Genomic DNA, 27,680 nt, shown 5'->3' with positions numbered 1-27,680 from the left:
GATATGACCAAATACTTTTACCTAGATGATCAGTGATTACTTTCCTTTTTGAAATTAGAGAGCTTTTAGAAAGTATCACAAGTTACTTGATTCTCATAGCATTTAAATTTTCACACAGTTATCAGTTGGATATGTCACTTATTTTCCCAGAATGGTCAAGTTTAAGTATTTCGGACTGACAGTGAATTAGAGAGAGCATTAGACAATATTGCTTCATCACTAATGAGCTTCTTGATCTTGAGGAAGTTGCACAAGCACTCTAAGCCACAGTTTTTCTGGTGTAAAATGAACTAATCATAGGGCTAGAAGAACTAAGGAAGAGAACTCTTGTTTCTTTCCCTTATTTAAAGACCCATGGAGAAAAATGATTAACTCTGATAACTAAGGACAAAAACATCAACACAGACAAAGAATAATAAAAGATTAAAGATAGACTTAGACATCTTACAGCCCGAATCAGTCATTTTTAGTTAAGTAATTTTCCTAAGTATCTTAGATAGTTCATAATTTCTTCCCAAACCCCATTAGATATATAAACTTAGTTATTAACTTAAGGAAAAAAAATGAGTTAAGTAGCTACTGGGATTCAAAGAGCTATAAAATACTTACCATAAGAATCGATGCATGTAATGGGGCCTACAACCTCAGATGGATTGCTGATGGAACCAACAGCATTCCTAGCAAACACACGGAATTCATACTGAGAGTTCTGAGTTAAGCCAGAGACAGTGAATTGAGTCTCAATAACATTGGTGAAGCTGGCCTTAGTCCATCTGCCATCTGGAAGGTCACGTCTTTCAACAATGTAGCCTGTAATCTTGCTTCCTCCATCAAAAGCTGGTTGTTGCCATGAAAGGTTGACAGAGTTCTTTGAAATATCTGTGATACGAACATTTCTTGGGGGTTCTGTGGTAATAAGAGAAAGCAGGTTAATGGCATTCATATTATCTCCTTTTGTTTTGTAGGAATACTGTTTGTATTCTTAAGCTGATTGAACTGACAAATACATACCACAGGCATCAATGGCCAAGACTGGTTCAGAAGGATGGCTGGGTTTCCCAATACCAGCAGCATTTTCTGCATATACCCTGAATTCATAAATAAGCCCAGCGCTGATTGTTGTGACTTTGAAGTGAGTTGTACGGACGAGCATTTTGTTGGCTTTTTGCCATAGAATACTGTTTCTGTCTTTCATTTCCAAATGATAGCCTACAACGACACTGCCTCCATTGGAAACGGGCTCATGCCACCCCACAGTGATGCTTTCTCGAGTAACATTAGATACCCAGGGTGTAGATGGTGGTCCAGGTGTTGCTACAAAAGAGAGAGAGCCCATAGTTAATACAAACATTTAACACATTAACAGCGAAGGAAAAGCCAGGATCTTTAAAAGTTTCACAACTTACTGTATGGAAGTTTAACAACAACACAAGCTGAGTCTATGTGATCACTGATACCGAAGCGGTTTTCTGCCTTGATGCGGAATTGGTACTCTTCTCCTGTGGTCAGTTTCATGATTTTAATCATGGTTCTTGCAACCGTTGCAGACACTTCAGTCCATACTGCAGTACTTGTTTCTCTCTTGAGTACAATGTAATTGGTAACCTGACTTCCACCATCATACTTGGGTGGCTCCCATTTGAGAGTCACACTTTCTTCAGTTATATCACTGATAGCCACAGGACCAGTTGGAGGACCAGGCCTGTCCAACACAACGATATTAATAAAAGCTTTGGTTGTTCCACTGGAGTTGGCAGCAGTGATCTCGTATCTACCAGCATCTGCTGTAACACTTTCCTTAAGATTAATGGTCAAGTTCTCAGCAGTTACTTCAGTATTGAACCTCATGGTTGCTTTCAGAGGGACACCATCTCTGGATAAGGTCACTTTGGGTAATGGCTTTCCAGAAATTGGAATGTCAACTTTAAGGTTGGAACCAGCTCTAACATATACGGTATGGCTTGGGAAGTTCTTCATATCAATTTCAGGTGATTCTAAAAATAAAAGTAGAGACAATGTAGGTAAAAAAGAGTTTCTAATGATTGAATTAATCAATGTCCATCTGTTATTAATTTTGAACTTTAAACCTACCTAGCTGTTCCTTTACAAGAACAGGAAGCAGGAGCTCTCTTGGGTCACTCAGCCCAGCTTGATTTTCAGCAAAGACCCGGAAATAGTATTCATGATTTTCCCTTAGACCAGAAACAACATGGTGGGTTGTCTTTACCACTGCGCATCTAACCCAGTTCTTTTGTCCTTTTTCTAGTGCTTCAACGACATAGTGTACAACTCTGCTTCCACCGTCGTGTTCAGGCTTCAACCAGCTAAGAGAAACGCTGTCTTTGGATACACTTGTTACCCCAAGCTTTTCAGGTGGGCTTGGTTTTTCTAAGAAAAAAAACATTGAACAAAAGGGAACAGTTGTTAAAATTTTTCTCCACATATATCTTTTAGGTATTGTCAAACAAATTTTTTAAATGAAGGCCATGCATTTACTTGGACTTAAGTCTTTTTACATGACCAGTTTAGTTTTTGAGACAACGAAAACTCTCCCAAGCTATGGCATTACTTGACTAGAATTCAAATCTGTCAAAATGACCAGATTAAATGGTAAAATCTGTCTCCAGTTCATCATTTTTATAAAAAAAGAGGTACACTTTTGTAATTATTCTCTCTTTTGTAAGAAAAATCACCATACACTTTCTTCATGCATATACACTGCGTGTATGTGTATGTATGTGTGTATGTGTACATGCAATTAGATTCAATTACATTTTAATCCAACATATTTTTGGGTGTGTTTTCAGCTATATAAATTTCTTAACTTTAATTTTTTTGTGCCAGTCCTAGGGCTTGAATTCAGGGCTTGGGTGTTCTCCCTCTACCACTTGAACTTATGAACTTTCTTCCCCTTGATTCTCAGATCTTAGGCTCTTGAGTAGCTAGGATTACAGGCATGAGCCACCAGTGCTCAGTTAAATTTCTTATAATTTAATCAAGAAAAACATATCTATTAGACATTTCATTTTATGTTATAGTATGAATATTTGGAGTGTGATCAAGATGATAGATCATGAGAAATTAGAATGGTTCACACCATTCTAGCAAAATAACATACCTGTTATTTTGACTCCTTCCTTGGTTTCAGCAGGTAGGCCAATACCAAATTCATTTTCTCCAGAGACTCTGAAGTAATAAATGGCTCCTTCTTGTAAGTTGGTAACTTTGTAGGAGAGGCGGTTACAGTTGTTGGTGACAGAGACCCATGCTTTCTTGCTGGCTTCACGTTTTTCGATGTGGTAATTCTTCACTTGTGCTCCACCGTCATTTTCAGGAACATCCCAGGACAACACTGCAGTCTCTTTGGTTACTTCATGTACAGTAATATTGGCTGGAGGACCAGGAGAATCTAAAACTTTGACAACAAAGGTCAAAGAAGCAGCACTCAAAACATTCTGAATTGTTAATGTGTATTTCCCAGAGTCATTTCTGTTGGCATTTTCAATAGTAAGTGATGTACGAGAGTCTGTGGAATCAATGTATGCTCTAGTACGAAGGTCAGTGTCTGGCTTATTCCAGGAGACATTGGGCACTGGTCTTCCTCGGAAAGGTACAGTCATGGTAAATGAAGATCCAGCTTTGACAACCAAGGTCTTTCTCATTTCACTGTCAAGATCAAATACAGGTTCTTCTTCTCTTTCTTTTGCTATCTGAGGGTCAGAGCTCTCACTGGGATCACTAGCACCAACCTTATTGACAGATCTTACTCTGAAGACGTATTCAGAGCCTGTTGTTAATCCACTTGCTGTGTATTCTGTCCCTCGTAAGCTCTGAATGGCAGTTTTCCACTCAGTTTCATCAGACTTTTTGTATTCTACAGTATAGCCAGTTATTGGGGCTCCACCATCAAACAAGGGCTTAACCCAGCCAACAGTTATAGATGTCTTGCCTGAGTCTACAATTTTGGGTTTGGATGGAGGAGATGGCAAGAATACTGGATCTTCAGCTCGAACTAAGGGAGAGGTGTCACTTGGAAGACTTAGGCCAGCAGCATTTTCTGCATAAACCCGATACTCATATTCACAGCCTTCCCGAAGTCCTGTGGATTTCACTCTCAGATCATAAACTGGCTTTTTGTTTACACGTACCCACCGCAGGCTGTTTTTCTCTCGCCTTTCAATTACATATCCAGAGATGTCACTGCCTCCATCAGTCTCCGGTCTGGACCAGCAAAGTGTCATGGAATCTTTGGTTACAGATGTAATTTCCAGAGATGTGGGTGGACTTGGAACTGTGAATGGATCTTGTGCCTTCACAGCCACACTCTCTAGGGCCTCACCAACTCCATACTTGTTAACTCCAGTTACCCTAAAGATGTATTCATTGCCCTTAAGTAACTTTGTCACTTTACAGGATGTTGTCCTCAACTCTGCTTCACATATCGTCCATGCAAGGCGGCTTGTTTCTCGTTTTTCTACAATGTAATAATCAATATCTGCACCACCATCTTCTTGGGGACGTCCCCAGGACAGCGAGCATTTCTCAGCCGTGAGGCCACTTATTTCAAGTGGTCCTGCTGGTGGGCCAGGCTTATCCAGTACTTTGCAATTAACTGCCATAGAGCGAGTGCCTGCAACATTCTTCAGTGTTAGCACATACTGTCCAGTGTCTCGTCTCACACAGTCTTTAACTGTTAACAAGGTATTATAGTCTGTTGAGGTGATTTCTGTTCTTGCTCTTTCTTCAATTTCTACCCCATCCTTGGCCCAGGAAATGACTGGCAAAGGTCTCCCTGCAATATCTGCATTGATCTTGAGGATTTCTCCAGCTTTGACAACAATGACATCTCGGAACTTAACATCCATCATAATTCTTGGGGCTTCAACATCATCTTTAACTGTAATAGGCCCAGTGGACTCAGATGGCTCACTAACGGAGTCAGCAGCATTTCTTGCAAATACCCGGAACTCATAACGCTGATCTTCAGTAAGTTCAGTTACTTCAAAGTATGTCTCTTGCACATTAGTAAAATTGCACTTCAGCCACCGGCCATCTGGTAATTCTCGACGTTCAACAATGTACCCTGTGATCTTAGCTCCACCATCATAATGTGGTTTAGACCATTTAAGGGACACTGATTTTCTTGTGATATTTGTCACTTCAGGTTGTCCTGGAGGGTCACAAGGATCTCTTGCAGGGACTGGTTCACAAGCCTTACTGCATTTCCCAATGCCAGCAATGTTCTCAGCATATACACGATACTCGTACAGAAGTCCTTCATCAAGACCAGAGACTTTCATTTGAGTATCTGCAATGAGGACTTTATTTGCTTTTGACCAAAGAATGCTGCTTCTTTCTTTATATTCAAGGTGATAGCCAATCACTTGACTTCCTCCATCATTGACTGGCACTTGCCAGCTTACAATCATGGTAGATTTTGTGGCATGCACAACTTTAGGTGTACCAGGAGGGCCTGGAGGGCTGAATGGATACTCAGCAACAACAGCAGAAGATTCACTGTAGGAGCTCTTTCCATACCGGTTTTCTGCACAAACACGGAACTGATATTCACTTCCTGTTATCAAACGGACTATTTTAATGGATGTCCTTGCAACTGCTTGTGAAACTACCTGCCATGTCGTAGATGTGGTTTCTCTCTTTTCAACGACATAATTGCTAATTTGGCAGCCACCGTCATATTCTGGAGGATTCCAAGAAATGGTTACATAGTCACAGCTAACCTCATCAATACGTATAGGTCCAGGAGGTCCTGGTCTGTCAAGGACAATTACAGTGATGGGAACTGTTATGGATCCAGCACTATTTGAAACACACAATTCGTAAGTTCCAACATCCTCCCTTGATGCTTCCTTAATAGACAGTGTTGTAACAGTCTTTGAAGAAGAAACGTTGACTCTAGTTGTTTCTCTAAGTATCTGGCCATCTTTTTTCCAGCTTATAGTAGCTTGAGGTCTTCCTTTGAATGGCACATCAATCTTGAGTTGGTCATTAGCCTTTACATTGAAAGTATGGTAAGGAAGTTCAACTGATGGCTTTATTTCAATGTCCCTTGCAATTACTGGCACACCAAGAGGTCTTGGATCACTTCTTCCTTTTTCATTAACTGCAGCTACCCTGAAGACATATTCTTCTCCTGCTGTTAGGCCGGACACAGTTGCTTCTAGAGTCTTAACTTGTGTGCAAGTGCTCCATTTTTCGCTGCCTTTAGTCTGCATTTCAACTACATAACCAGTAATTTTGCTGCCACCATCGCTTTCTGGTTTTTCCCACTTAATTGTAGCTGTATTGCGGGTCACATCAACAAGAGTTACTCTTCCAGGGGGAAGTGGCGGTTCAGATACTTTAATGGGTTCAGTTGTTTCAGCTGGCAAACCAATACCGTATTCATTGGAAGCCAAGACTCGGAAGTAGTAAGAACATCCTTCTTGTAGATTTTCAATTTTAAAAGTATTCTTAGTGCAATTGTTAGTAATAGTAGCATAGGCTTTTCTTGTAGTTTCTCGCTTTTCAACAATGTAATTGGTAATCTTAGCTCCTCCATCAATAAGTGGTGGTTCCCAGGCCAGTGTTACTGAGTCTTTCTTTACTTCTCTTACAGTCAGATTCACAGGGGCACTTGGTGAGTCAAGAACTCTGACATTAACAAAAGCTGTTTTGGAGCCACTGTTGTTTTCTAATGTTAGATTATACCGACCACTGTCAAATCTGGTAACATTGTCAATCACCAACATTGTGTAAGAGCTGGTTACCTCTATCTGAGCCCTCTCTGTGAGAATGCCCTCAGCCCTTTCCCATTTAACTTCAGGTTCTGGTCGACCTTTGATAGTGACAAACAGACGTAAAGTGGCACTTGCGCGCAGAATGACTACCTTTCTGAGATCAGCATCAAGTTCTATTTCTGGTGGTTCTGTTCTCTCTTGAGCAACAACTGAACCAGGTATAGTTGCAGGCTCTCCTACACCTTCAGAATTGAGGGCACAGATGCGGAAGTTATACTCAGTATTTTCTTTAAGTTTGGTCACTGTGAACTGCTTTCCTTGTAATCCTGATGGTGGAGTACAGGTTGTCCATTCATCAGCAGCAGCTTCTTTGACCTCAATAACATAGCCTTTGACAGGTGCACCACCATCATAAATTGGCTTGTTCCAGGCCAAGGAGACAGAAGATCTGGATGTGTCTGTCACTTTTGGATTGCTTGGTGGACCTGGTGGATATAAGGCATCACAGGCACGGTAGAAAACAGATGGCTCACTAGGTTCACCAACACCAGCAGCATTTTCTGCAGCAACTCTGAATTCATAGGAATGACCTTCTGTAAGGCCAGTTACCCTGAACCTGAGATCTGTTAGTGTTTTCTTGTTGCATTTGGTCCATCTAATGCCATCCTTATCTCGTTTTTCAAGAATGTATCCCTCAATTGCAGCACCTCCATCGTCTACTGGGCGTGCCCATGTAACAACCATGGAATCTTTGGTGATTGCTGAGACTTCAGGTGTTGAAGGAGGGCCTGGAAGCTTGTAAGGATTACAGGCTATTACAGGCTCAGATTCCAGGGGTTCTCCAATTCCGTATTTATTCACAGCCATGACACGGAAAATGTACTCATTACCAGGAAGAAGTTTAGTGACTTTGTAGTTGAGAGCCTGTACCTCAGTGGAAACCTGGGTCCAGGAGAGTCGGCTAGTTTCTCTCTTTTCAATGATGTAATGTGAAATATTAGCACCGCCGTCTTGCAAAGGTGGGCTCCATGCCAGGTAACACTTTTCTGCAGTAACTCCAGAAACTTTCAGAGGCCCTTCAGGAGGTCCTGGCCTATCAAGCACCTTGACAGTGATTGGTATAGACTTTGTTCCACCAACATTGCTGAGTTTCAGAATATATTGCCCGCCATCAGTCCGTATACAATCTTTGACAACCAGCGTTGTTTTCTGAAGAGTAGATTTAATTTCCATTCTAGCAGTTGTTTCTTCTAGTTCTCTTCCATCTTTTGACCAAACAACATCAGGTATAGGTTTGCCACGGATATCAGCTTCAAGAACAAAAGTCTCTCCTGCATGAACAACAATGACATCTCTGTATTTTGGATCCAGTGAGGCATTTGGTGCATCAATTTCATCTCTTGCAGTAATGGCACCACTACTTTCAGATGGTTCACTAAAGTTACCAGCTGCATTTCTTGCAATCACTCTGAACTCATATCTTTGGTCTTCTACAAGTCCACTCACTGTAAATTCAGTTTCCAGTACATTGGTAAAGCTGGCTTTCATCCAGCGTCCATCAGGTAGATCTTTCTTTTCTACAATATAACCTGTTATTTTGCTACCTCCATCATAGGCAGGTTTCTTCCATTTCAGAGTGATGTTGTTTCTTGTTATGACAATGGCTTCAGGACGACCAGGTGGATCACATGGATCACGAGCAACAAAGCACTCTGACACTTTGCTAGGTTTGCCAATGCCAACAATGTTTTCAGCAGAAACTTTGAACTCATATTCGAGGCCTTCATCAAGCCCAGTTGTTTTGAATTTGGTGTCTTGAATAGGAGTCTTATTTAATTTAACCCATAAAATACTGTTCTTTTCCTTCTGTTCAAGATGGTAGCCAATAACTTTGCTGCCACCATCATTAACTGGTTCATGCCATTGAACAAGCATTTGATCTTTTGAGACTGATGTCACAAAAGGAGTTCCAGGTGGGCCAGGCTCTTTAAATGGATACTGTACAATTACTGGTTTAGAATCCAAGGAAGTACTCTTTCCATACCTGTTTTCAGCAAAAATTCTAAACTGATACTCAGTGCCTGTTTTCAGTTTGGTTACTTTAATTGTTGTTCTTGCAACTGTTGCTGATACTATGTGCCAAGTGGTGGTGGTTGTATCTCGTTTCTCTACAATGTAGTTGCTTATTTGGCAACCACCAGTATATGCTGGTGGTTCCCAAGATATGACCACGTAGTCTGCACTAACTTCATCAAACTTCACTGGTCCAACAGGAGGTCCAGGCTTTTCCAAAACAATAATGCTGAGATTTTCTGTTGTTGTACCTGCACTATTTGTTGCTGTTATAGTATATTTTCCAAAATCATCTTTGCTACTTTCTTTAATGTGCAAAATGGTTGAAGTAGCTGTTTCTTCAACGTTTACTCTTGTTGTCTGCTTAAGAGGCTCACCATCTTTGACCCAAGAAATTTTGGGTCTTGGTCGGCCTATAACTGGAATTTCTATTTTAAGGTCTTCTCCAGCTTGGACACTGTATGTGTTAAATGGTAATTTCAAACTAGGCTGAATAGTCAGGTCCTTGGCTATGACTGGAACACCAAGCACTCTTGGATCACTTTTTCCTTTTTCATTGTAAGCCTTGACACGGAACTGATATTCTTGTCCAGAGCTCAAACCAGTAACAACTGCATTACAGACTTTGGATTCGGCCACAACACTCCATTTTTCTGTTCCTTTGGGCTGCATTTCAACAACATACCCCAGGATTCTGCTACCACCATCATGTTCTGGTTTCTCCCACAGAAGTGATGCACTGGTTTGGGACACATCCGTCAGTGTTACCTTTCCTGGAGGGGAAGGAGGTTCAGCAGCTTTCACAGCATCTACAGTTTCCACAGGGACACCAACTCCAAATTCATTCTCTGCCATGACTCTAAAGTAATAGATGGCTCCTTCTGTAAGATTCTCAACTTTAAAGCTTGTTTTGCTGCATTTACTGCTCACATTAGCATATGCTTTTCTGGTTGATTCACGTTTGTCAATAACATAGTTCTTGACCTTTGCACCTCCATCGATGACAGGTGGTTCCCATACCAGAAGGACAGAATCTTTTCTCACTTCCTTGACTGCCAAATTCTGGGGTGGTCCTGGGGTATCAAGGACTTTCACAGTTACAAAAGCAGACTTAGATCCACTGCTGTTTTCTAGCTTGAGAATGTATTTCCCAGCATCATTTCTGTCACAATTATCTATCGATAGTTGGGTAAAGTTTACTCCCTTTTCAATCTGAACCTTATCTGTGAATTCACCTTCTTCTCGAGACCAAGTGATCTCAGGTGTAGGCCGACCTTTGAATGGAATATGAATTCTAACAGACCCACCAGCTCTAACTATGATTCCTTTCCTTAACTCAGAGTCAAGGTCAAGCTCAGGCGCTTCCAGTTTGTCTTCTGGTTTTACGGTACCAGGAACTGATGCAGCCTCACCTAAACCAACTTTGTTGAGGGCACAGACTCGTATTTTATATTCTTGGTGTTCAGTGAGTTTTGAGATTTCAAATCGAGTGACCCTCAGGCCCGTCTGTGGAGTAACTATTTGCCATTCTTCTTCATCTGCTTTACAGATTTCTACCATGTATCCCAGGATATCACTGCCACCATCATAGATGGGTTTACCCCAGGCAACTGTAATTGAATTTTTAGTGGTGTCTACAGTATGTGCATTGGTGGGTGGGCCAGGTTTGAAGACAGGATCACAAGCCTTATAATAAAGTGTAGCTGGACTGGGTTCTCCAACTCCAGCAGCATTTTCAGCAGAGACTCGGAATTCATACTCATGGTCTTCTGTTAACCCTGTTACTCTCAGACGCAAATCTGTAATGCGGCGTTTGTTACATTTTATCCACCGGATGCCACTTCTATCTCTTTTCTCTACAATATAACCAATAATTTCGCTTCCACCATCACTATCTGGACGGTTCCAACAGACAGTCATGGAGTCCTTGGCAATGTTGGTTACTTCCAAGCTTTTTGGCGGTCCAGGAAGCACAAATGGATTTTTCATTAGTACTGGTGCCGATTCCAAGGGCTCTCCAACACCATATTTGTTGACAGCCATTATTCGGAAAATATATTCATTCCCTTCTAAGAGTTTGGTAACTTTCAGAGAATTGGTGACCACTTCTGAAGCCACAACAGTCCAGGCAAGTCGACTGGTTTCTCGCTTTTCAACAACATAGTGAGAAATGTCACTGCCACCATCTTGAAGTGGTGGAGACCATGTGAGAGTACATTTCTCAGAAGTGACTCCCGTAACCTGAACTGGCCCTTCTGGAGGTCCTGGTCTATCAAGCACTTTCACATTGACTGGGAATGACTTAGAACCAGCAACATTGGAAGCTCTTAAAATATACTGTCCACTGTCAATTCTGATGGCATCCTTTACAATTAGCAAAGCCTTGAAATCTGTGTTCTTTATTTCACATCTAGCAGACTCTTCAATTTCCTTATCTCCTCTTAGCCATTCAATGGTAGGTAGGGGCTTTCCATGGACATCAGCCTCAAGCCTGAATGTTTCTCCAGCATTTACCACTATTGTGTCTCTGAATTTTGGATCCATTGAAATTCTTGGGAGTTCTACCTCATCCTTGGCAGTTATTGGTCCAGTACTGTCAGAGGGTTTACTTATTGCACCAGCTGCATTTTTGGCAAGGACTCTGAATTCATATCTTTGATCTTCAGTAAGACCTGACACAGTAAATTGAGTTTCAATGACATTTGTGAAGCTGGCTTTCATCCAGCGACCCTCAGGTAAGTCACGTTTCTCTACGATGTAGCCTGTAATCATACTTCCACCATCATATACAGGTTTGGTCCATTGTAGGGTGATTTCATTTCTTTTGACTATTATTGCTTCTGGGGTTCCTGGTGGGTCGCAAGGATCTCGGGCTACATAGCATTCAGAATTTTTGCTTGCTTTACCCACACCAACAATATTTTCAGCATAAACTCTGAATTCATACTCAATGCCTTCTTCAAGATTCAGTGCTTTAAACTGGGTGTCATGAATAATGGTTTTGTTAACTTTTGTCCACAAAATGCTATTTCTTTCCTTTCTCTCAAGGTGGTAACCTATGATGGGGCTCCCACCATTATTGATTGGTTCATGCCACTGTATGACCATCGAGTCTTTGGAAATGGCTGTGACAAATGGTGTTCCTGGAGGGCCTGGCTCTTTGTAGGGATATTGAGCTATGATTGGCTCAGACTCCAAAGCGAAGCTTTGCCCATATCTGTTTTCAGCAAATATTCTGAATTGGTATTCTGTACCAGTTTTCAGTTTGGTTACTTTGAGTGTAGTTCTAGCAACAGTAGCAGAAACAACATCCCATACTGTGGTGGTCGTATCTCTTTTCTGAACAATGTAGTTGGTAATCTGGCAGCCCCCAGTATATAATGGAGGATTCCAGGATAATGTAATACTCTCAGCACTGACCTCATCAAATTTAACAGGTCCTTTTGGAGGATCAGGTTTATCTAGAGTTATAATTTCAATAGATGCTGTTTTCTGACCAACAACATTGGCAACTGTGATCCCATAATGTCCACCATCATCCTTATGTGTTTCTTTAATGCTGAGTGTAGTGAGGTCAAGTGAATCAGTAACATTGATTCTTGTGGTCTGCTTCAGGGGAAGATCATCTTTTGTCCAGGTAATTGTTGGCTTAGGTCGTCCAGAAACTGGTACTTCTATTTTCAAATCCTGGCCGACCTGTATGCTGTAACTGCTGAATGCAGGCCGTACATCGGGCTCAATGACCAGATCTTTGGCGATGATGGGAACTGCAAGAGACCTAGGATCACTTCTCCCCTTTTCATTTACAGCAACAACTCTGAAAAGATATTCTTCTCCCTGAGTTAGGTTGGTAATTACGGCTTCAAGGGACTTTACTCGAGCACACTCTGACCACTTCTCAGTGTTTTTAGCTTGCATTTCCACAATATACTGAATGATTTTACTTCCACCATCATGTTCAGGTTTTGTCCAACTGAGAGAGACACTGTTTCTGGTGACATCATCCACAGTTATTTTTCCTGGAGGCTGTGGGACTTCGGCAACCTTAATTGGATCTGCAGTGCGGGCAGGAAGGCCAATACCATACTCATTCTCGGCTGTGACTCTAAAGTAATAACTGCAGCCTTCTTGGAGCTGATCAATTTTCCAAGAATTTTTATGGCAATTTGTAACAACGGCAGCATATGATTTTCTTGTGGCTTCACGTTTCTCAACGATGTAGTTTTTGATTTTGGATCCTCCATCCAACAAAGGAGGTTCCCATGTGATTGATACTGAGTCTTTGGTGATTTCAGTGACTTTCAGGTTAACAGGTGGACTTGGTGTGTCCAAGACTCTCACAGTAACAAAGGCAGACTTTTGTCCACTGCTGTTTTCTAATGTGAGAGTATATTTTCCACTATCATATCGATTGACATTGTCAAGGACAAGAGAAGTGAAGCTGCTGGTAACATCAATTATAGCTGCATCCCGGATATCACCATCCACCTTTCCCCACTTCACTTCTGGTGTAGGACGACCTTTTATAGGCACAAATAACCGTAAGGAGCCACCTGCCCTTATATTTATAATTTTCCTTAGTTCTAGGTCAAGATCCAAGTCTGGTGCTTCCAATTTTTCTTCAACAATTATTGGTCCAGGGATGTCTGCATGTTCGCCAACTCCAGCTTTATTAATGGCACAGATACGGAAGTTGTATTCATGCTTTTCCAATAACTTCTCTATTTCTATGTTGGTTTTATTGATTCCAGTTGGTGGAGTGCACATTGTCCATTCGCCAACACTCACGTCGCATTTTTCAACAATGTACCCTTGGATTTCACAGCCACCATCATATATTGGTTTGCTCCAAGAAAGGAAAACTGAAGATCTGGTGATATCCATGACTTTGGGGTTGTTTGGAGGTCCTGGTTTATAAATAGGATCACAAGCTTTTTGGTAAGCAGAAGGAGGGCTTGGTTCACTAAGACCAGCAGCGTTCTCAGCTGAAACACGGAATTCATAATCGTGATTTTCGATGAGTCCAGTTACTCTTAAGCGCAGTTCTCCAATCAGACGCTTGTGGCATCTTGTCCATCGAATGCCCTCTTTATCCCGCTTTTCAAGAACATATCCAAGAATTTCACTGCCACCATCTGATGCTGGCCTCTCCCAGACAACGATCATTGAATCTTTGGTCACTGTTGTGACTTCTGGAGCTCTTGGTGCATCTGGCACTACAAATGGATTCTTGGCAATTAATGGCTCAGATTCAAGAGGTTCACCAACTCCGTATTTGTTTACAGCCATTATACGGAAAATATACTCATTGCCTTCCAGAAGCTTAGTAACTTTGCAGCTGAGAGTTTGCACATTAGCATCAACCACAGTCCAAACAAGTCGGCTGGTTTCCCGCCTTTCCACGATATAATTTATGATGTCACTCCCACCATCTTGAAGTGGAGGTTTCCAAGCCACTGTGCATTTTTCTGCTGTGACTCCTGATATAACAATGGGTCCTTCAGGTGGCCCTGGTCTGTCAAGAACTTTGACAGCCACAGTAACTGATCTCTCTCCTGCAACATTTTTGGCTTTCAGAATGTAATTGCCACTATCAACACGTATTGCGTCCTTTACGCTGAGACTGGTGGCAAAGTCAGAGCTCTTAATTTCTAACCTTGCTGTGCTTGACAGATCCTGATCACCTTTTATCCACTGAGTGGTTGGTATTGGTTTGCCATGTATGTCCGCTTCAATCTTGAATGACTCACCAGCATGAACCACAATTGTGTCTTTGTACTTGGGGTCCATACTTATTCTTGGTGGATCTACCTCATCTCTTGCTGTTATTGCCCCTGTGCTTTCTGAAGGCTCACTAAACACTCCTGCAGCATTTCGAGCTATGACCCGGAATTCATATCTATGATCTTCAACTAGGCCAGTTACTTCAAATTGGGTGTCAATGATATTTGTAAAACTGGCTTTCATCCAGCGGCCATCAGGTAGTTCTTTCTTCTCAACAACATAACCAGTGATCTTGCTTCCACCATCATAGGTAGGTTTTTTCCACTGAAGAGTCACCGAATTCCTTGTGACAATGATTGCCTCTGGTCGTCCTGGTGGATCGCATGGGTCACGAGCTACGTAGCATTCTGATGGTTTGCTTGGCTTGCCAATGCCTACAATGTTCTCTGCAGAGACCCTAAACTCATATTCAATGCCTTCTTCCAGGCCAGTTGTCTTAAACTTAGTTTGAGGAATAGGTGTTTTATTTAACTTGACCCAGAGGATGCTATTTCTTTCCTTGCGTTCTAGATGATAGCCAATAACTTTGCTTCCTCCATCACTGACTGGCTCATGCCATTGCACCTCCATGCTGTCCTTGGAAGAAAGTGTGACAAAGGGTGTGCCAGGCGGACCAGGAACTTTGAATGGGTACTGGGCAATAATAGGCTCTGAGGTGAGATAGGTACTCTTCCCATATCGGTTTTCAGCAGCAATCCTAAACTGATATTCACACCCAGTCTTTAATCGGCAGGCCTTTATCATTGTTCTTGCAACTGTAGCTGACACAATTTGCCAGGTAGTTGTAGATGTGTCTCGTTTCTCAACAATGTAATTATTGATAGAACTTCCACCATCATACTTCGGTGGTTGCCAAGAAAGAGTGATACTGTCAGCTGTCACTTCATCCACTTTAACTGGTCCAGTGGGAGGACCTGGTTTGTCAAGAACAATAACATTGAGCGTTTCAGTGGCTTCACCAGCTGAGTTAGTCAGTTTAACTACATAATGCCCAACATCTTCTCGGCAGGCTTCCTTTATTGTCAGTAGTGAATTATTTTCTGTGCTTTCTGCATTCACTCTAGTTGTCTGCCTCAGGGGTACATCATCTTTTTGCCAGTGTACAGCTGGGGAAGGACGTCCAATGAATGGCACATCAATCTTAAGGTCTTCACCAGCAAGTACAGTGAACGTAGTGAAGAGAAGCTTGAAGGCTGGTGGAATGACGAGATCCTTGGCAATCACTGGCACACTCAGTTGTCTAGGATCACTAATACCCTTTTCATTCTGTGCTGAAACACGGAAGGAGTATTCTTCACCCTGAATCAATCCTGTTATAGTGGCTTCCGTGACTTTGACGGTGGCACACGTGGCCCATTTGTCACTACCTTTGCTCTGCATTTCTACTATGTAGCCTAGAATTCGGCTGCCTCCATCATGCTCTGGCTTCTCCCAAGAGAGAGACACGCTGTTTCTTGTGACATCCATCAGAGTTATTTTTCCTGGAGGAAGGGGTCGTTCTGATGCTTTCACAGACTCTGCAGTTTCAGCAGGCAGGCCAATGCCATATTCGTTTTCAGCGAGAACCCTGAAATAATAACTGCAGCCTTCTTGAAGCTGCTCTACCTTCCAGGAAGTCTTGTGGCAGTTTGTTGCAACAGTTGAATATGCTTTTCTTGTTGATTCCCGCTTTTCAACAATATAGTTCTTTATTTTTGAGCCTCCGTCAAGAAGAGGTGGTTCCCATGTCAATGTGACAGATGTCTTTGTGACCTCCTTTATCTTCAGGTCCTGTGGAGGGCCTGGTGTATCCAGCACTCTAACATTGACGAATGCAGACTTACTACCTGAGCTATTTTCTACAGTTAGTATGTACTTGCCACTGTCAAACCTGTTGACATTTCCAACAATAAGCAGGGTGTAAGAGCTTGTGGATTCAATGCTAGCTTTATCCAAAGATTCTCCATGTTCCCGAGCCCACTTCACCTCAGGTGCAGGTCTTCCTTTGATTGGAACAAAAAGTCTCAGGGTGCAACAGGCTCTTATAGTGACGACTTTGCGCAAGTCTGCATCCAGTTCAATCTCCGGAGGAAGCATTCTTTCTTCAGCCTTTGGAGTCCCAGGAACAAGGGCAGGTTCCCCAAGTCCCTCAGAATTCATGGCATAGATGCGGATTTTATATTCCTGGTTCTCTATGAGACCGGTGATAGTATAGGAAGTTGCCTTAAGCCCAGCTGGTGGGGTGACAATCTGCCATTCATCTTCTTCTGGCAGGGCAATCTCAACCATATACCCAGTGATTTCTGAACCACCATCATAGATAGGTTTGTTCCATGCAATTGAAATGGACGATCTACTTGTATCCAGAACACGCGGGTTACCTGGTGGGCCAGGTTTAAACACCGTGTCACAAGCTTTATAAAACGGACTGGTTGAACTTGGTGCACTAACCCCAGCAGCATTTTCAGCCATGATCCGGAACTCATATTCATGTCCTTCTGTCAGTCCAGACACTTTATATCTTAAATCAGTTAGCGTCTTTTTGTTGCATTTTACCCAGCGCTGGCCAGCTTTATCACGCCGTTCCACAATGTAATTTGTGATTTCACTTCCACCATCAGAGTCAGGGTGTCCCCAGCAGACAACCATGGAATCTTTAGTAATAGTGGTGACTTCAGGGTTTTTGGGTGGATCAGGGGGTCCATAAGGATCTACTGCAAGCACAGGCTCTGATTCTAGTGGTTCCCCAACTCCGTATTTATTTACAGCCATGACCCGGAATATGTATTCGTTGCCTTTCAAAAGTTTAGTGACCTTTAGTTTTGTTACCTGGACTTCAGAGGCTACATTTGTCCATGCTAGCCTGCTAGTTTCACGTTTCTGTATTATGTAATGATCAATTTTCGCGCCTCCATCATCCAGTGGAGGCAACCATGACAAGACACACTTTTCTGCGGTTACATCAGACACAGCTAATGGTCCTTCAGGTGGCCCTGGTCTGTCAAGAACTTTGACATTGAAAATGTGTTTGGCAAAACCACCAGGATTGGTTGCTGTAAGGATATAGCCACCACTATCTTTTCTTGATGAATCCTTATTTATCAGATTGGTGGAGAAATCTGCAATTTTTATTTCTAATTTTCCTGTGCCTTCGAGATCCTTTCCATCTTTAGTCCATTCCATTGTTGGAGGTGGGCGACCTGAAACATCAGCTTCCAGCTTGAATGTTTCCCCTGCTTTTAATATAATTGTGTCTTTAAATTTAACATCTACCATTATTCTTGGTGCTTCCAGGTCGTCCCTGCATGTGATGGCATCTGATGGCTCAGATGGCGGACTAATAGCACCAGCGGCATTTTTGGCAATCACACGGAATTCATAGGCAGCATCTTCAGTTAGGCCACTGACTGTAAATTCATTCTCCAAAATGTTGCTGAAGTTAGCCTTCAACCACCGTCCATTAGGAAGATCTCTCTTTTCAACTACATAACTGGTAATTTTAAAGCCTCCAGTATATTCAGGCTTAGCCCATTTAAGTGAGACTGTGTGTCTGGTGATATTGAGAGGTACTGGTTTCCCCGGTGGGTCAATGGGATCCAAAGCAAACACTGGTTCCGATGGTTTGCTTGGCTTGCTTTTGCCTGCCATGTTTTCTGCAATTACTCGGAATTCATAAGCAATACCATCTGTAAGTCCGGTTGATTTGAAAATGTTGCCTGGTACTAGTGCCTTGCTCACAGTCTGCCAGAGAATACCATTTCGTTCTTTTCTTTCAACGTGATATCCTAAAATGGGGCTTCCACCATCAGAAAGTGGCTCATTCCAGCTAATTGTCATTGAGTCCTTGGAAACTGCAGTTACCTGAGGGGTACCAGGAGGCCCAGGAACCTTAAATGGATAGTTGGCAACTACGGATGCTGATGTGATGCCTGGTCCAACTCCATATCTATTTTGAGCTTTTACACGGAATTGATACTCCACTCCAGTAGTAAGACGAGTGGCTTTATAGGTAGTGCGAATCACTGTGGTTGCTAACTCCACCCATGTAGTACTATCAGTCTGACGCATTTCTACTACATAGTTGCTTATTGGTACACCTCCATCATTCTCAGGCGGGTCCCAAGAGAAGGTCACAAAGTCAGAAGAAATTTCATCGAATTTGATTGGTCCAGTTGGTGGCCCTGGGATATCATGGACTTGAATGGTAATGACATCACCAACCTCTCCTACAGTGTTTCTTGCAGTTAGTGGATAGGGACCACTATCACCTCTGACACATTCATTGATATTTAAGATTGTGGAAGTTGCTGTGTTTTCAAAGTTCACTCTCTGTGTCTGTTTAAGAATCTGGTCTCCTTTCTTCCAGGTAACTGTGGGTTTGGGTCGACCGAGCACTGGAATTTCAACCTTGATATTGTCACCAGCTCTGGCAATGACCAGTTTCTGATAGATGCCGCGGAGATCCAACTCTGGAAGCATTGTCTGCTCCTTGACAGTGACAGGTCTGCTTTCTCGAGGGGCACTTCTCCCTGCACTGTTGACTGCCATCACTTGGAAGGTGTATTCCTCCCCTTCAGTTAGATTCTTCACAACACATTCTAAACCTTTCACAGTTGTGATATGGGTCCACTGGTCAGAGCCTTTTCTTTGGGCTTCAATAACATAGCCAGTGATCTTACTGCCACCATCATGTCTGGGTTTGGGCCATGCTAGGCTAACTGTGTTCTTAGTTATGTCCATAATATTAAGGCTGTCTGGGGGTGATGGTGCTTCAGAGGCTTTTACAGGTTCTGTGGTTTCTGTTGGCTCACCAATTCCATATTCATTCTCTGCCATCACTCTGAAGAAGTATTCACATCCTTCAGACAACCCAGTGACTTTGTATGTACACTTATGACACTTAGTGCTGACTGTGGAATAAGATTTCCTTGTTGCTTCACGTTTCTCCACAATGTAGTTTGTAATTCTCGATCCGCCATCTATTAGAGGGAGGTCCCAGTGCAAGGTGACACTGTCCTTTGTGATATCTGTAGGCCTCAGGTTAAGGACGGGGCCTGGTGTGTCCAAGACTCTGACGTTAACAAAGCCACTTTTCTTTCCAGCAGGGTTCTCAATGGTCATCACAAATTTACCAGTGTCATATCTGTTACATTCTGGAATAATCAGAAGGGTAAATGACTCTGTATTCTCGATGTTGGCTCGGTGTTTCAGGTTGATGTCGTCTTTGGTCCATGTCACTTCAGGAGCCGGACGACCTTTAATTGGCACAAAAATTCGAATACTGAGTCCTGCTCTAACCACAAGTGTTCTCCGCAGCTCAGCATCTAGTTCAAAATCAGGAGCCATTTCCCGATCTACAATTTCAACATTTGGAATTACTGCTGGCTCCCCAACGCCTGCATCATTGACGGCACTAATTCTAAAGTTGTATTTTTCTTTAGTTTGAAGATCAGGGACAACAAATTGGGTGATTCTGAGGGCAGTTCCTGTTGTATCTTTTACCCAGGCATCATCGCCTACTTTTTGATGCTCTACCACATAGCCAGTGATTTCAAGTCCACCATCATAGTGAGGCTTGCCCCATGCTAACGAAGCAGATTTCTTGGTGGTATCGGTGACATGTGCATTTGAAGGTGGGCCTGGAGGATCTAAAAATGAAAAAAAAATAAAAAGTATATGTTAAGAGTTTGGCTTTGGATAATCTATATCCAGTGATGGCTCTCTCAAAGAAGTAGTGGTGAAAAAGGTAAATACTAACATGCTACGTCTTTCATTAGAACAGGATTGGAAGCATCACTCGGTGGACCAATTCCTGCTCTATTTTCCGCACTGACACGGAATTCGTAGGTGTTTCCTTCTTGTAGTCCTGTTACTTTGCATCTGAGATCAGAAACAGGTGTCTTTGTTGCTCGCACCCATCTCAAGCCTTTCTTTTCTCTCCTTTCGATGTGGTATCCGGTGATCTCACTGCCGCCATCATCAGCTGGTCTTTTCCAGCTGACAGTGGCAGTGTTTTTCGTGACATTTGATATCTCTGGTTTTCCAGGAGGACCGGGAGGACCTACAAATGAAACAGATTTGTGAGAAATCCATGATTCCCTGAACTCTGTTGTAAATGTTCACACATCAGTTCCTTCACATGCTCTACCTACCAAATCTGTCTACCATTTTGACAGGTTCAGACTGCACAGGTTCTCCTTTGCCATAGTGGTTCACAGCTGAAACTCGGAAGAGGTACTCATTTCCTTGGATGAGTTTGGCTACCACGTGCCTGCAAGACTGAATATCTTCAGAAACCACTGTCCACAAAAGTCGGCTGGTTTCTCTCTTTTCAAGAACATAAGACTTAATTGGCGATCCACCATCTTCCAAGGGAGGTGTCCATGTAAGCGTTGCCTTTTCAGCCGAAACATTACTGATTTCAATAGGACCTGGAGGACCAGGCACATCCAGGACTGTTACCTTCACGTGTTCCTCCTTTGTTCCAAAAGGATTGGTAGCAGTGATGGTGTATTCACCAGCATCCTTTCTGCTGGAATACTTGATTGTAAGCATAGAACTTGTTGGCGTGGAAGTTATCTGAGCAATATCTGATGGTCTAACATCTTTTCCTTCCCTGGACCAACTTGACTTTGGAAGGGGTTTGCCAAGAATGCTAATGGCACTTAAAACAATGGTATCCCCTGCTTTAACTGTGAGGCCATCTTTTATCATAGGATCAAGGACAATAGTTGGTGCCTCTGTAAAGGAAAAAGAAAACTCATTTTAATCAGGAAAGCAAGACAGGCACACGTGCCATATTTTAATAAAATAAAATAGTATAATTGACATACCATATTCATCCTTGCAAATAATGGTCCCTGTACTTTCTGATGGAGGGCTGATGGCACCTGCTGTATTTTTGGCTCTAATTCTGAATTCATATTTTCCACCCTCAACAAGGTCAGTTACAGTAAAAGCACAGTCTGGAACATTAACATGATTGGCTTTCATCCAAGACTTAGAAGGCAGATCCCGCTTCTCTACTATATATCCAGTTAACTTATGACCACCATCGTATTTGGGTTCGGTCCATATGAGAGTCACTGAATTCCTTGTCACACTAATAACTTCAGGTTTTCCAGGAGGATCTAAAACAAAAAAAAAATAAAACCAGTCAGAGAAATACCAGTGTTTGCTTCAGGAGGCAAATACTGCTGTTTTTTTTTTTTTTTTTTTTTTTTAGTAAAAGGACTTACCAATAGGATCAAGTGCCACAACTGGCTCTGATGGCAGGCTTGGCTTACCCACACCTGCTAAATTGATGGCCATAACTCGGAACTCATATTCCAGACCTTCAGTTAATCCTGTCACTTTAAAGTCTTTCATTCTTATAGGAGTCTTGTTAGCTCTCTTCCATAGAAGGCTGTTTCTTTCCTTGAACTCAATATGATACCCTAAAAAATGATCCATGAATGTATCAGTTCAAATAGAAAATATAAAGGTAGACTGATTAAAAAAATATATACATACTTTATCCCAAATTCTTTATATATGGACATGTTGATCAGAAAACTATTCTTGCAACATATATTATATATATGTCATCACCAAGTATAGTGTCATTTTTTACTTGGAATATGCATAATTATTATCCCTTCTCTTAAGAAAAAGAAAGATATTCTCATTATGGAAGACTTTGTTGACCATTACATTGGAAAGTTTTCGATGAAATTAAACATTATCCATGTATATTGAAAAATACACTATTGAATATGAAGATATGGGAGAAGACATACATCTTTTTTTCAGGGAAATATTTAAATGGAATATTGGTATGAAAGCTGTCGGATAAGAGTAAACTAAATACCTGTAATTGGAGAACCACCCGTTTTTCTGGGGTCAGTCCATGTTAGAGATACTGAATCATGTCTCACATCCACAATAGTGGGAGGTGGGGGAGCATCAGGTACATCTAGGAAGAGGCAGATAAAGCAAGATTCATAATAAGGTAACTTCACCAAATCAGGTTTTGCTTTATGCTTTTTGACTTTTAGACACTTACCAAATGGGTGTTTAGCAACAATTGGCTCCGATTTTAGGCCTTCTCCTACACCATATTTATTTTCAGCACTGACCCTAAAGGTGTATTCCATGCCCTCATGAAGTCTGGTTACTCTAAATGTGGTTTTCTGGACTGCCGAGGCACATGTCACCCACTTGTTGTTTACAGAATCTCTCTTCTCTAGCACATAGTTGGTGATTTCAGAACCTCCATCATCCTTTGGAGGTCCCCACTTTAAGGTCATGGCTTCTGCTGTAACTTCATCAAATTTGATTGGCCCGGTGGGAATGCCAGGCTTGCCAACAACTTTTATGGAAAGAGTTCCTTCCTTAGTGCCGGCAGCATTCTTCAGTGTGATTGTGTATTTCCCGGCGTCAGATTTTTGGCAATCATAAACAACAAGCGTTGTGTTAACTGCAGATGACTCCACACTAACTCGTGTGTCAGTTGCCAGAGGATCCTCGCCTTTCTTCCAGGATACTGATGGTGCTGGCTTGCCCTTTATGGGGATCTTAAGACGGAAGTTGCTGTTTTCTTTAGCCAAATAGCACAAATCAGGTAGATCCTTTAAGTCAAGATCAGGTGCCACTGTGAAACAGCAGAAATGAGTTATTGTGCATTTGAAGACTAGGAAATTAACTCAGATCATTATAATTACTAAAGTTTTCTTTTTCTTGGTAAATCAGTAAGTAGAGCGCAAGCATGCACTTCTGATGACAGTAAGTAGAGAATGAAGAGAATGAAGATGTATGTGGAGAGGCTTACCAACATCATCCTTTGCCAAAACAGTGATTTCGCTTGGAGTTCCTTCTCCGTTGTCATTCTCAGCACTCACTCTGAAGGTATATTCCTTCCCTTCAGTCAAATCTTTTGTTGTGTACTGCATACTTAATGATTTCATAACTCGCTGCCACTTATTTTCTTCTGTCAGAAAATCAACGACATATCCAGTAATTCGACTTCCACCATCGCTGCGAGGCTTTTTCCAGCCAATGGTACAAGATGATTTAGTTACAGACAATGTTTTCAGGTCCACAACTGGTCCAGGGGTTTCTAAAGCAAAGAAGAAATGGTAAGTCTAAGTCTCCGGTGACTAAGGTAGGATGTCCCTTCACACGGTGGGGTGGTAGGGCATGCTCACCGGAAGCCTTGACGGCATCACGCGTTTCACCTGGATCACCGATTCCATACTCATTTTCAGCAAACACTCTGAAGAAGTAAGATTTCCCTTCTTCTAAGTTAGATATTCTGAAGCTTGTTTTTGAGCACTCAGTGGTCACTGTAGACCAGGACTTCCTCTCTGCATCACGTTTTTCTACCACATAGTTAATGATGGGGCTTCCACCATCAATAATGGGAGGATCCCAGGTGACATAAGCAGAGTCTTTGGATATTTCCTTAACAGTCACATTGACAGGCGGCCCAGGAGTATCTAGATAATTTGTGAGTAAATAGGAATGAGCATGTAAAAAATACATAAGTGATTAGTGTAAACTCATATCATTCTTTGTTCCAAGTAGACTTACCAAGTACTTTTACTACAATGGTGTATTCCTTTTTACCACAGCTGTTCTCCAGGGTTAAGATATATTTTCCTGCATCGTATTTATTCACATTTTCACAGCGCAAGAAAGTGTCAAAGTCAGTTGACTTTATGTCCAGTCCAATCCTTTCTCTTAAGTTAACATTTGGTTTGGACCAAGTAATCTTCGGAGGTGGGCGTCCTTTGACTGGTACGTACAGTCTCATTGTAACACCAGCACGTAGTATAAGTGTTTTCCTTAACTCAGCATCAAGTTCTCCTTCTGGTGGAACTATTTAATTTTGGGGTAAAGAAAGGGCAATAAAAATTTAATGCTCAAATGTATTTCTAAGGACTAGCTTTATCAATTCTAAAATATATTTCCTTTTTAAAACCCATTATTTGTTCTTTAAAAATATCCTAAATATAATCCTCAAAATCAATTCAAGATTCTATACCAATGTTGATCTTCCCATTTTCCAGGATGTTTTAGACTGAACCATGTATTCATTGGAGGATGCATGCCTCTTCTCATAAACCTTTTATACATTCAAAGTATACACACACACACACACACATTCGTAGATGATTGGTCTTTGTCTATCTTCCAGTGTAGGAGGAAAATTAATGGTGGTTAAAACATAATGCCAAGTATTTTTTGTAAAGTAGAGAATGTTTATGGAATGTATATGAACTAAAGAACTAGGGGGAAGGTACTTAAGATGGAGTTCCTGCCAGTTAGAGTTATGGACTATTCTAGATTAAATCTAGAATAATGAATAAGTTCATTACTGAGTTCAATTAAAAAAACCCTCTTTATTCTCAGGATAAAATTACTGTATTCCATAATTCTTTTGAAGACACAAAAGTTTTATGCATATATGATTCACTTCTGAAACCCATATATCACTGTTATATCATAACATACCAACCCAGCTCTTCTAAAATGGATTCCAGGAGTAACGAATTCCACAGCTTGTATATGAATACATACCCATAAGGAGGTTTATTCTCTCTCTTAGACTATGACTAATACTGCTAATACTTACTTAAGATATCCTTGGGGCAGTGTTTATCTGGCACATCACTGGGGTCACTGTATCCTATCTTATTCACAGCGTAGACTCGGAATTGATATTCTGTGTTTTCCATCAGGCCAGTAACCTCAAAGCGAGTTTTCTGTAGCTTCTCTGGCAAGTTGCACCTCACCCAGTGATCAGAGTCAGCTCGTTTTACTTCAACAAGATAACCAATGATAGGGCTACCACCATCAAAAGCTGGTTTGCCCCAAGATAAACTCACAGAACTATGGGTTGTATCATATACTTTAGGGAAAGCTGGTGGGCCAGGAGGATCTGAGAAGAAATAATGATAGGAGATAGTTTTAATGAAAACTAGAATCCTTGCTAAGTAATGCTAATTGTAACACACAGGATGGAACTCTTTGATAAAAACTTACACAGAGGATCCTGAGCATAAGCAGCTTTGGATGCATCACTGGGTTTGCCTGGTCCAGCTTTGTTGATAGCTGTAACTCGGAACTCATATTCAGTGCCTTCTTGGAGACCTGTTGCTTTTATAGTTCTTTCTATAACTGGTTTTCTGTTGACCTTAGTCCAGTTAAGTGCCTGAGTTTCCCGCTTTTCAACTAAATATCCAGTGATAGGTGAGCCACCATCATTGGCTGGGGGTTTCCAGCTGACTGTCATGTGGTCTTTGGTTATGTTGCTAATAACAGGAGGATCACAGCGTCCAGGTGGGTCTGCAGAGAATGAGTGAAAAGGTAAGTCCCCGAGCTCAAAGGTGCAGGAAGGAAAAGGAAAAGCTAGAGAAAATGTTCTTACCATATGGGTTTTTAGCAATTGCTGGTTCAGTGAAGATGGGATCACCCACTCCATATTTGTTTTCAGCACAGATACGGAACTGATACTCATGACCCTCTATGAGCTTCTCCACAGTACAGCTGGTGATGGGCACAGTAGCAGAGACTTGAGCCCAGTTAGGCCTGCTTGTTTCACGTTTGTCAACAATATAGTTGGTGATTTCTGAGCCTCCATCTTCAAGAGGAGGCTCCCAAGAAAGCATTGCACGATCTGCATACATTTTGTTGATTTTAACAGATGCTGGAGGACCTGGTTTATCTGAAAGAATATGGAACAAAAGTGAAGTCTTTCAATAACAAGGGAAATGAGTGTAGAGTAGAAAAGTTGAGAGACCTGGGTGCAATATCTATATTGTTAATTTCCTGTATGATCTTGAACATCACTTCAAGGTCTTAGTTTCCTTATTAGCTAACTGGAATATGTGAGCTTTAATATTCTTCTCAGCTCAGAAATACTATTGGTCTCTGATAAGATTAATTCTATGTTAAGGAAATACACATTAGGATATATACTTTGTAGGTTTTTTCATATCAGGCTAACTAAAGTAAAATATTATTGAGCTGATTAAATTACCTAATACTTTAAGCTTAATGGTGGCTGATTTGGAACCACTTGAATTTTCAGCAGTAATAGTATAATCTCCTGAGTCCTTTCGGTTCACACTGAATAGCTCTAAGGTGCACAGGTTCCGCTTCATGGCCATCTTTATGCCTTCGGCTGGTTTTATAGGAGTGCCATCTTTCTTCCAAGAAACTGTTGGCATTGGTTTACCAAAGACGGTAGCATCCAAGCAAACATTAGTTCCAGCTTTCACAGTGAGCAAAGATTTCATATCCACACTTAACTCTATCCTGGGAGGAACTGGAAAGTAATAAGATAAAAAGACTCAATGTGCATAAAACAAAAACACACAAAACACAAGTAATTTATATAACAAATCAATATAGATTTTGTTAATAACATGTTTTGTCTCTTAGAGGGATAAGATTCTTTTTTATTTCTAACATGCAAATGTATAATGTTTATAGAGTACAATGTGATGTTCTGGTATATGTATGATAATGGAGTATTTAATCTCACATTAATCACTTCACCTACTCAGCATTATTTTTGTGGCTAGACCATTTAAAATCTACTCTCGGCAATCTTAAGACATAACCATGTTGACCTAATTTTAACTAGAGCCACTGCTCTCTGAACTAAAATGTATTCCTTATGAGACTTTTAACCCTTTGCCTGACATCTTTTCCTTGTTCATTTCCCTGCCCCACCTTCTTGTAACCATCAAGATCAGAATTTTTTAAAGCAATGTACTCATGATAAAAGTAACAAAGATGTGATCTCAAAATGGAATAATCCTAAAGATATTGTTAAAAAAGATTTCCATGATTGGATTAATTCCTAAAATTTCACTATCACCTTTAGCTTCTTTGTCATCTTTATGTGAGTGTGTACCATCCTCACAGTTTGGTATCCTGCTTTTTAGTTCAGTGTGTTGAGACTCTCCTTAATTACAATTTGTATACAAAGTACTTATCATTTAAATATTCTTTTAATTTTTATATCAAATATAAAAATTAAATTAAATATAAAATATTCTTTTAATTTTTTTAATGAGGAGCGATGGACATCATGAATGCTGTACGTCTTAACAC

The 27,680-nt window shown here is 41.3% G+C and overlaps 1 protein-coding gene across 1 annotated transcript in view; it reads right to left on the bottom strand.

Annotated features, from left to right (window-relative positions):
• Ttn (titin) overlaps positions 1–27,680 on the bottom strand; it is a 285,547-nt gene that overhangs the window by 28,830 nt on the left and 229,037 nt on the right. The window contains exons 264-281 of the mRNA XM_042688233.1: positions 26,599–26,886; positions 25,987–26,283; positions 25,602–25,904; positions 25,192–25,497; positions 24,147–24,434; positions 23,762–24,052; positions 23,386–23,673; positions 22,621–23,208; positions 22,426–22,530; positions 21,815–22,012; positions 21,410–21,706; positions 20,729–21,316; positions 20,335–20,637; positions 3,119–20,224; positions 2,092–2,388; positions 1,407–1,994; positions 1,012–1,314; positions 610–906 (exon numbers count right to left, since the gene is read on the bottom strand). Coding sequence (XP_042544167.1) covers positions 610–906; positions 1,012–1,314; positions 1,407–1,994; positions 2,092–2,388; positions 3,119–20,224; positions 20,335–20,637; positions 20,729–21,316; positions 21,410–21,706; positions 21,815–22,012; positions 22,426–22,530; positions 22,621–23,208; positions 23,386–23,673; positions 23,762–24,052; positions 24,147–24,434; positions 25,192–25,497; positions 25,602–25,904; positions 25,987–26,283; positions 26,599–26,886 — 22,731 coding nt within the window. The remainder of the gene's footprint in view (positions 1–609; positions 907–1,011; positions 1,315–1,406; positions 1,995–2,091; positions 2,389–3,118; positions 20,225–20,334; positions 20,638–20,728; positions 21,317–21,409; positions 21,707–21,814; positions 22,013–22,425; positions 22,531–22,620; positions 23,209–23,385; positions 23,674–23,761; positions 24,053–24,146; positions 24,435–25,191; positions 25,498–25,601; positions 25,905–25,986; positions 26,284–26,598; positions 26,887–27,680) is intronic.

This window comes from Dipodomys spectabilis, unplaced genomic scaffold (assembly GCF_019054845.1).
Source record: "Dipodomys spectabilis isolate Male_0828 unplaced genomic scaffold, ASM1905484v1 ptg000115l, whole genome shotgun sequence".
Classification (NCBI taxonomy): Eukaryota; Metazoa; Chordata; class Mammalia; order Rodentia; family Heteromyidae; genus Dipodomys; species Dipodomys spectabilis.
Note: the sequence above shows the minus strand (reverse complement) of the source record. Positions and strands in the feature narration are given on the sequence as shown.